The sequence below is a fragment of the Ananas comosus genome, linkage group 2 (genome assembly GCF_001540865.1).
Source record: "Ananas comosus cultivar F153 linkage group 2, ASM154086v1, whole genome shotgun sequence".
Lineage (NCBI taxonomy): Eukaryota > Viridiplantae > Streptophyta > Magnoliopsida > Poales > Bromeliaceae > Ananas > Ananas comosus.
In genome coordinates, this window is record NC_033622.1 from 11,308,107 (window position 1) to 11,318,578 (window position 10,472).

Genomic DNA, 10,472 nt, shown 5'->3' on the forward strand with positions numbered 1-10,472 from the left:
TGCATTGAATAAATCCATCCCGTTCAGATTTAGATTTGAATAAAATTTTGAATATTCATACTCATTGACATCCCTAATGCTTCCCATATACAACTTAAATTTTGTCCCACCTTTTTCATACTCTAATTATGTAATGTGGAACGTCACCTGACACATTATTTGAACTATGAACTATTTTAAATTAGCTATCCAATTTATTAAAATTTCAATTTTACCATCCAGTCCTTCTATTTGATTGATTTACAGTGTAGATATGTTCTGTATGCTTTTACCTAATAGTACAAAGGATAAATTACATTTTTGGTTTGCAAGTTATGAGGAGCATGACACTTCGGTCGTCAAACTTTAATTTACTAAAATTTCTGGTTTAATGGCTTTTGTTTTATTAGCTAGGGAAAAAGTCAAAAACTTTTGTTGTTGTGAAAAAGGTTTTACTTTCTACTTTTGAGAGAAAAAGATAACATACTATTTATTTTATTATTTTTTTAAAAAATAAACTTATTATTTTTTTTTTTTTTGAGAGATAGGTAGCACGATACCCAATTTGTTTATTTCATTTAGAAATAAATTTAACTGAAAATGTGAGTCAACTAGGATTCGAACTTGGGTCTCGAGTACTAACCACCAAGCTCTTTGCCGCTTGCTCTAGAGACGGTCAGTAAAACAAAAAAAAAAAAAAAAAAAAAAAAAAAAAAGAAAATNGTTTAAATTTGTGTAACTTTTGTTAATGGAGAGCAATGTGACATGTCTCTTATAATATATAAATGAAATTTTATAATGTCCTTCCCCTTATTCCTAATTATATAAAAATTCTCTAAGAAAAGGTTGTCAACATCAAAATTGCTCCTTACATTTAGTAAAATCATCACAATTGGCCATAGTACTATTAAAATATGGCTCAAATGCTCACTATATCCCTCCTACCCTTTCAATTATTGTAAACATTTATACATGTAATGATCGAGATACTATGCATTTATTATTAGTATTAATATAGTTTAGTTTTATTTTAATATGTCTTCATATTAACTCGTTTAGTATGCCTCTATTAGTCTATTTTATGTTACTTAGTATATTTTTATTTTGTTTGTTTGTTTAATTACAGAAGGAAGAATTGCATACTTCTCGTTAAATTTTTTTTTTTTCGATTTTTATACTCTGAATAATTGCCTAGGTACCCCTAAAAATTTACGAAATATCCCATATCTCTATCAATTTTTTTTTTGTAGAGTGAGGCATGATGGGAGGCACAGATAGAGTGAAGCAAGCGGGAGGGGAAGAGATCGAGCTTGATATTCTTCAAACATGGTTATACTTTTTTATATAGGTTCAAGGAAGAAGAAGATGATTATTAGGAGGCAAATAAGAAAACTAGGTAATTATTGAAGGACAAATAAAAAAAAAAGTGATAGTGGAATGAAATAATCGAACAAGCAAACTAGTCCTTTCGCAGAGATAACAGCTATTCTTAATAGTGTATTAATAGAATGTAATACTAAGGGTACATTTGAAAAGCTTGGAATGTTAGAAACATCTTTTCAACATGGACTTCTATGGAGGGTAAAATATAAAAGTTAGAAACTTTATAAGTATACATAGGTAATCATCCTTTATATTATTTTAGATTTAGATATAGTTCACCATGACTTCTGTGAAAGATAAATATAAAAGTCAGAAACTTTACAAGTGTACATAGGCAAATAACCCTATATAAAATTTTAGATGTAGTACGATAGTTCTTTATTCTAGTTTCGATTTATATTACTATGTGTTTATTTCATATTTGTATATTCTAGTTTACTGTATTTACTTTTCAAATTTTTACATTATTTTAGATATGGTTTAATAGTTCTCTATTTTAACTCTGATTTATGTTATTATACGTTTATCAGGCTTGTATTTCTGTAATTTACACTAACTACTTTTGTTTATGCTATTTTATCTCTGCAAAATAAATTAAATCAAATGTTACAAATTATATGCTAGTTAACTATTGTAAGAATAAGTTGCCGAAAGAGCATTTAAGATATAATTTGTCGATTTATTCAGGTAACATTGATATATATTGAGAACTTCAAAGGAACGTCTATAATTTTTTAAATTTTGAGGAGTACATTTGAAATTGCTCCTTTAATTAAAAAAAAGAAACTTGTAATCTCTTGAATAACTCAATTCAAAAATCACCTTGGTTTAACGAAATAATTAACCTTTACCTCTCATACCAATTATTTGAGAATTTGCAGAAAATAAATACTGAACCTTCATAACAGAAGGGTTGAGTTATTCACATATACTTAATACATTAATTAATTGTAGTCAATTGTGCATTAATTCAGCTAATTCAAGAATTAGCATTCTCATCAACCAAAAGGTCTTCCCATGTAAAGAATAATTTGCCTTCTTCTCCAACTATCCACTCATCCAACCTCTCTTCATTTGGAATGATCGGGGGATTACACCATTGTTGCAACAACCAGTCAATACTGCCACTGCACTCTCCTTCAGTCGAAGTTCCCCACAGTTGTACTTGTGCATTAGCTTTTGGATCAATGTGAACCGTTTTCGTCTTCTTTATTGTCCCTTGAGATGGGCTTGACACGGTCGAGACGGGCTTGTCGATCAGGTTTGAGTTGGCTCGGTGCACTTTTTTCTTAAGGAATGTGTTCCAGTAGTTCTTGATCTCGTTGTCTGTGCGTCCCGGTATCCTCCCCGCTATCAAAGACCACCTTGGATATTTTTGTAAACCAGCTCAAATCAATTTTGATAAAATATTCGTCTAAACTTGACTAACCTTGGGTAAATTAACTGCACCAAGCTATAACAAACATCTTCTTCTTCTTCTTCTTCTTCTTTTGTAGTTTCAGTTTGATCCTTAATCTTTGTGCAAATTAAACATCCCTTTTGTTAGTACTTTAGCTTGGTTCTCAATTATTCAAAGAATCAAAAACTGCGTTAACTTTTAAATCTTATACTTCACTGCTATGTATCTCAAATAGGTCTAGACATAAATCTGGAATGGTTTTTGAAATTGAATAAGTTTTCTAGAATAATTAAGTCGATATATTGCTTTTGGTACATACAGTATTTCTTCTTTTTTTTCCCTACATCTATCTAAGTTGCTATTTAACTAAAGATACATCTATCTAAGTTGCTATTTATCTAAAGATATATATCAAACCGGATAAAGATCTCTTAAAAAAGACAATTTATTTATCTTACAATTCCACACTCTTGTTAAATACAACCAATGACAATTAACCGCCAACTTATCTCTGTGATTTCTGTAGTATGAGATAGTAGTTAATGAAGTATAGGATTAGTAACTGAGACAACAAAGGGATGATTAATTGAGAGTTCATAAAATAACAAGGACCCATGCATGGTGCAATTAACTTATAGTTCTGAACTATATATGAGCACGTAAAGAGCTGATCATAATTAAATATATTAACCTGTTTCCCAGAAGCTTGTGGAGTCTGATAATGAGATCCTCCTCATCTTGGGTGATGTTCCCGCGCTTAATGTTGGGCCTGAGATAGTTCAACCAACGGAGCCTGCAACTCTTCCCACTGCGATTAAGCCCTAGTTATAACACCCAGAAAAAAGAAAAAAAGAAAGACAAAATCATGTTAATTTTCACATAATACTAAACAAAGGAGGAAAAATTAAGAAGCAAAATTTTGCTCATAGATCTAGAAGCTGTAATAAGTTAAGCTTCGTGGCTTTTGCATGCACCAGCTTTCATGGGAAGTTTTGCCCAGTTCTCCACACCGTGGGCTTCGACGTAGGACGCTAGAATACGATCCTCCTCCTCCGTCCATTTTCCTCGGCTCAAAACTTGAGAGCAAGGGTGGGTTCTTGGTCTCATCGTAATTTTTCTTAGTTTGTTTCTTTCTTTTTTTGGGAATTATTGCCGAGTTTTTGTAGCCTCTCCCGCACACCTTTCCTTCTATAGAAGAATAATTTAGTGACACTACTTGGATTCTCAAATTATAATTCTTTATAATTTCTAGGTCCAACTTTGTAAAGTATTGCAATTAAGTCCTACAATCCAATTTAATTAGCTGACTAAACTAAGGACGAAACCGGAATTTAATTACGAGGCGGGTCAAAATATGTACAAATAAAAATTTTAGTAGATAAATAAAATTTTAACTATTCAAATTTTTAATAAAAAAATTTAGTGATTAGATAATTAATGTTAGAAAATATTAAATTTATTTTTTTAATTTACACTCGCTTAATTTTTAATTATTTTATTTGCATTATTCCATTCAAATAACTTAAGAATTTTACTAAATCTAATAGTAATTTAGTTAGAATTTTTTTTTGTTAATAAAATAATAACAGCCAATAACTAATATCTAATAGAGCTATTAAATTTAGCATACTATCTTATTTAGTTAAATAAATTAGCTCTTCAAAAATAATTAGAAAGTTAGGAATGTATAAATAAAATATTTAAAGTGAAAAGGACTTATTTCAAAATGCACTATAATTAAGAGGTTCTTAATATATTTTCACCTACAAAACACATAAGAAGAGAGAGAGAGAGAGAGAAAGAGTTCTATATATATATACTAGTACTAAAAACTTTTTACAAGATAGGCCCATATATTTAAAAAATTAATTAAAAATTTATAAGTTATCAAAGCACTATAAAGTAAATATTGAAAAGTTGAGGGGGGCCATGGCCCCTTTGGATCTATATTTGGCTCTATATTTGGCTCTATCCCTAGACTAAATATTGATGAGTCGCTGATATAGAAATAATATTGCATCTTAAAATTATCGTCGCATCATCAATCATAATATTGCTAAATTACTTTCACATTAGCAATACATCAATATTTAGTTGATTAAGCTGGCTTGCATGTGAGAGTTGATTACAACAATTTATAAAGCTCAAGTCAAAACTACAACAAATTAAAATTTGAGCACCAACTCTGTATTTTATGTGATTAATTGGAGAATAGTCGGTTCTCTTGTAAAAGAAGGCAATACCAGCTGTGTGGTAGGAATCATGGACTTCTCTACATTAAGCAATGGAGACAAGAGAATGTTGATAGATGAATAGATGCTCTTGAAGTCCAAAAGAAAAGAACGAAAGAAGGAAAATACTAAATATGATTGGTGATCTAGTTGGTCAATGCAATGAAATCCTTGGAGAATTATCAAATTCTCTATTAAATGTTAGCTAAAAAATGTGGACACAATGTAGCATGAGACAAAAATGAAAGCTAATCCTAGTATACAGGTTTTGAGATATTATATGCTGCAAAAAAATATTAAAAAAATGGCTAAATTACATAAAACCCCCCTATCAATACTCGTTTTTTCACTTTCCCCTTTTGTCATTTAAAAACCTACACTTTGCCCCCTTGTAAAATGAAAAATGTTCTCAAGGGGGTACGGTGTTAACTACAATGACAAAATGACCAATTTGCCGCTCAGAGGCGGCAATGTTGAGGAGGAGACTGAGGATATTTTTGGTATAAAAAAATATATTATAATATTTTATAAACAGAACCCTAACGGAGCACTAACGGTAGGGAGCGAAGTGAACATTTTTATTTTATAAGGAGACAAAGTGTAGGTTTTTTAATTATAGGGGAGGAAAATAAAAAGTGGGTATTGATAGGGAAATTTTCTGTAATTTAGCCAAAAAAAAAATAGGAACCTTCCAAGAGTTGTCCTATTAGAAGAAAGAGGCTAGATATATAGGTAGATCACATTTATGTAGGTGAAGCATTACTTGAGGTCAACAAACACAATCATAGAATTGTGTGGTTGATTTCTCAAAGATTGAGTAGCTACAATGCATATGGAAGGTTCAATAGCAGTTGCTTTCCTATGATGTGGAGTATCACATCACAAAACGTTCAATAGCAGTTGCTTTCCTATGAGGTGGAGTATCACATCACAAACAGTGATGGCACATTTGTTGGAAAGGACATTGCTTGGAAAGTTACTGGAGCGAAAGTTATAGTTGTTAGGTTAATTTTTTTGGGGGTACGTAATATAAGTTGGCTAAATTTTATTCGATTTTACGAGTCCTGAATTCGATTTTTACATCCGCGATTTTCTAGTATCACTATGCATGTGAGTGAGCTGGGTGTTAAGATTACTCTTGAGCTGTCTGACATGGTTTACTTGATTTTTATTATGCACGTGAGCATGAGTGTCAGATAAACAATATTATAAAATTAAAAATTTATTTTTAGATACTGAAAATACTCTAAATCAAGTCCTACAAAGTCGATTTTTGATTCGAATGTCTTATTAATTATTGAAAATAATTTGTGAGCATAGAGGATTCCGCGGATGCTTCTATATAAAAGCACCCAGCTAGACTCTATCACATTGTTGGGATTGCGTACAACAGGGAAATAAGGCTTTATCCCCTTTCTGATACCTAAACACAAATCTATTTGGGTGTGAACTGTAGCGCGTTATCCCAGGATAACCCACTATGGGTGGGAAACCCGCTATGGGTGGGAAACCCGCTATGGGTGGGAACTGTAGTTCCTACCCTTATCCCCCCGTTGCTCGAGGGTATCTCCTAGAAAAATCTGCTTCGTGCCTCCTCATTTCTTCCTCCTCGTACTTAGTTGATCTGAGGTTGCTTCTTCGTGGCAAACCCTAGATTTGAGGATCTCACACCGCCGCCTCGTGCTAAACCTTAGATCTGAGGAGAAATTGCCGCCGCCTCGTCTTCTTCTCTATGCCTTCTCCCTTCTTTCTCCTTGTAGCTTGGTCTTACACTAGATCTGAGGTTGCTCTTTTGTGCCAAACCCTAGATCTGAGGTTATCACATTGCTGCCTTGCGTCGAACCCTAGATCTGAGGACAAAATCGTCGTTGCCTCACGTTCTTCTCCATGCCGCCTCCATTTTTCGTCCTCGTAGCTTAGGTCATCGCTGCCTCTGTGAAGAAATCACTGCCGCCTTGTGCAAAACCTTAGATCTAAAGTTGTGGTTGATCTTCTTCTTTGTGCTTGATCTTCTTCTTTGTCCTTCCTCTGTTCAACCCAAGATAAACAACGTAATTTTTTTGAATTGATCTTCTTCTCTGTGGTTTCTCTATTCGTTGTCATTGTGGGTTTGGTCGAACCGTACATTTGCGATTACTGGTAATCGGCTAGATCTTGGCTGTTGCCGGAGCCTTGTGGTCGCGAACCGTACAATACAGGGCTTTCTCTGCCTTCATAGTATTTCTACATGCCTTGTGGTTCGATATTAAGGTTCTGTAACCTTCGCTTGCCTGAGCTGCAGCAGGCCTTGACATAGTTTCTGCTGTTTATCATCTTTGACTTGCGCTCGAAAGTAATACTTACTGATAGTATCGTAATTTACATCACTTATAAATAGTACAGATTGTTGCCAAGTATGTTTTGTAAATTGTGATGGCCAACAATAATGAGCGGACACTTAATTTTGTATGCATATCAGATCTAACTATACTTGTATTTTCTATGCCCTGCAAGTATACCAAACGAAAGAGCTGCTGTTTATTTGGCAGTGATGCTAGTTTTCATTAGTATTTAATGGATGATATGGATGTAAAATTCTGTGCAACCTCATACTAATTGGAAGCCAATGAGCCATCAATCCATTACTATTATAGATGGTAAAACATGTATACATAGATCTGATGTTATGTAAAGTTACACGTTGCCTTTTTTCAATGAACTGTGATATTCTAAACCTTAGCAAATTGGCAAGGTTACAGTATAAGTTTATGCTTGATTGAGTTGGGAACATTTTGCGCAAAATAGACGTAAAAACGGACTTTAAAACTCAAGATTTATAGTGTAGAGGACTATAGTTGAATGCTTGAGTAGGTGAGGGGCTTTTGGACATTTGTTGCCTTAATCCTTTCAACCTTATCCCCACTGCCTAAATTAGGATAGGGAGGCTGTGAGGGACTTAATTATCTTTCTCGTCTCTCTCTCTAGACTTTGATCGTGGCTTGGTGGAGATTGCGGATTGAGCTCGAATCGACGTTGACATTGCGCCGGAAAGCCGTTCGAGCGTACGTGCATCGTGGTAACGCCGTTGGAGGCCGAGCGAGTGCGGAATTTTTCACTTCTCTTCTCGCCGTCGTTGGATTAGCTTTTCAAGGTGGGTTGATGTTACCGGAATTTTCAGATTTCCTCCTAAGCCGCAGTTAACAGCATGTATTATTGGGTTTTGTATATCATGTTCTATAGCTTGAATTTGTGGATTTGTATGTTCTTTGAAACCTGAATTTGGAGCTTAGTTATTGGTTTAGATAAATTATACATGTTGGATTTGGATTTGGTTTAGGAGAAAATATTTAGATTCTACACTGTCATTTTCTGAAAACTATCAGATTTAGCTTTAGGAGCTATAGTTTGTTTGTATCGCCGCAGTTTATATGCGGTGGATATCCAGAATAGTGTAGAATAAATTTACGCTCGTACTGGATGCTGAGTGTATTTTTGCAGTAGTGTATAGACTGTTTCGGACAGTCGGGTGCCGTTGCGGTTGACGGTGGACCCAGATTACTGTTTTTGTATCAGATTGTGCCGAGGGCATGTTTATTATGGTTGTTAGACCAGTTAGACCCTTCTGTTTTGATTACAACCTGTGAGAGCCTGATTGAGCTCGGCAGAGATACGCTTGCATACTCGATTGGGTAGCGCCCGCGAGTGCCACTCCGGAATCGGGCTTTGTGCTTTTGCGTTGTTGTCGTTATGTCCTGGTTGGACTCGCTCTCCACTGACAACCCAGCGTGGAGGTAGTTAGTGTAGCTTCGACAGGCGAGACGCGTGTGTTCACAGTCCCTAGTGAGATTGGGTCAGACATTGCATTTTTCTACAGATAGATAGTGTTGGATGGACATAGTATAGTGGCACATAACTATAGAGTTTTTCAGCTTTATTTACTATCCTTGAGCATAGTTCTGTAGACTTAGTATGTGAGCCGTTGAGGTCGGTAGCGGTACCCACTGAGGACTACTTCTTTTTACAGTAGTTCTCACACCCAGTTGTTGAACCCTTTTTGCAGAGCCTTCTTCTTCGGCTGCTGCTGTTGCGGATACTGATCGTGGAAAGGGAGTCGCGAGTTAGATCCCTTCCCATTTTGCTGCTGATCTAGAGATATACCCGCTACAGATAGTGCTGGTTTTTGGTTCTTGTATATACTGATGTTAGATCCTCGCTGGAGCGAGTGTTATGTATCTGGAGACTATGTATATATAGAGAACCTGATGTTATTTATATATGTTTTTCAGTTTAGCAGCTCTATACTGCTAGTTGTAGTTTTGTATAATTACAGGTACATGTACAGCTATTACTTCGTATACAGGAAAAATTTCTTTGAATACGGCGGATTTGTCGGCGTGCCCGGAAAAACGAGTAATCTGGGGCGTGACATGAACATATGATGCTTTTGCGTTCATGTTGACTCTTAGCTGTGAACTGTTGGTTCATGTTATGAAATCGACAAGTACAATATTGCGGCACAACTATTAACTTGGTTCAAAAAATTGATTTGGCGATGATGTCGGTTTCCGGCAGCATTCGATGGTTGGTATGGATGTAAAATTCTGTGCATCCCTATGATAGTCGGAAACCAGCTAATAGAGCTTCTGTTTGTATATATGGTTTATAGCTTGCTTTAGATTCTCTCAAAAAGTACTAGGAATTCTAGTTGGTAAAACTTTATATGCTCGAATACTTTATATACTCAAAAATAACATATTTCTTTCATGGATACAGATCTAGCTAGAAATTAATAGGCTTTTTTCACTTCTAACAATGCTTTCGTTTTTGTTTTAAAATGTCGCAGGTGGTCGCTAATAGCACGAAGATTACCAAGTCGAATAGATAATGAAATCAAGAACTATTGAAACACACGCGGTGCTAAAGAAAAAGGTGCAATCTCAACCCACTCTCTTGGGGAACTGCTTACATACGAACTGCAACGAAGATAGTAATCTCGATGCTCGAAGTACATCGTCATCAGAAGAGTTGTGCACTGAAGTCGGGGGCCGACAATCCGAATCAACATGGCAGTGATTCGCAAATTACTTGCAAAAGTACTGATCTTTGGGACTCACTAGCTAGTTGCTGACTTAATTGCTTTGGATAGTTCATCGGTTTTAGCTTCTCAATATTCAAATATGTGAAACAATGAGAGCTGTTTGCAACTTATGATCATAGTCATAGTGTTGTTCAATGATATGGAGCATATAAGTAAGAGTTGGCAATGAAATGAGAAAACTTACATTGGGATATGCTATATATGATTAATATTTGAATCATATATGAAAGACATATATAGAGAGAGAGGGAGCTAATTTTAATGTAGTCACTATTTAATATTTAGTAATTAAATTTGACCAGATTTAATAAATCTCATTTGCTATTATTTTTGTGTGTATTCTAGTAAATAAATATTTGATCGATAAGTTTCTCCTCTAGTAAATAATTATTAACTTTTAGAA

The 10,472-nt window shown here is 34.6% G+C and overlaps 1 protein-coding gene and 1 long non-coding RNA gene across 2 annotated transcripts; one reads left to right on the forward strand and one right to left on the reverse strand.

Moving 5' to 3' along the window:
• Window positions 2,214-3,948, reverse strand: LOC109725546 (transcription factor MYB82-like). The gene is made up of 3 exons (XM_020254782.1): window positions 3,736-3,948; window positions 3,453-3,582; window positions 2,214-2,726 (listed from the first exon to the last, which is right to left on the reverse strand). The coding sequence occupies exons 1-3, from the start codon at window positions 3,866-3,868 to the stop codon at window positions 2,342-2,344; spliced, it is 648 nt and encodes a 215-aa protein (XP_020110371.1). The 5' UTR covers window positions 3,869-3,948; the 3' UTR covers window positions 2,214-2,341.
• On the forward strand, window positions 7,258-10,267 carry LOC109725553. The gene is made up of 2 exons (XR_002220297.1): window positions 7,258-8,122; window positions 9,815-10,267. It is a non-coding gene; the product is annotated as an uncharacterized LOC109725553 (long non-coding RNA).

Coding starts and splice junctions, on each gene's coding strand:
- LOC109725546 (XM_020254782.1), bottom strand. CDS start 3,868: ATGAGACCAAGAACCCACCCTTGCTCTCAAGTTTTGAGCCGAGGAAAA. Junction 3,583..3,735: donor AAAACTTCCCATGAAAGCTG/GTGCATGCAAAA, acceptor TGTTATAACTAG/GGCTTAATCGCAGTGGGAAG. Junction 2,727..3,452: donor CACAAGCTTCTGGGAAACAG/GTTAATATATTT, acceptor AAAATATCCAAG/GTGGTCTTTGATAGCGGGGA.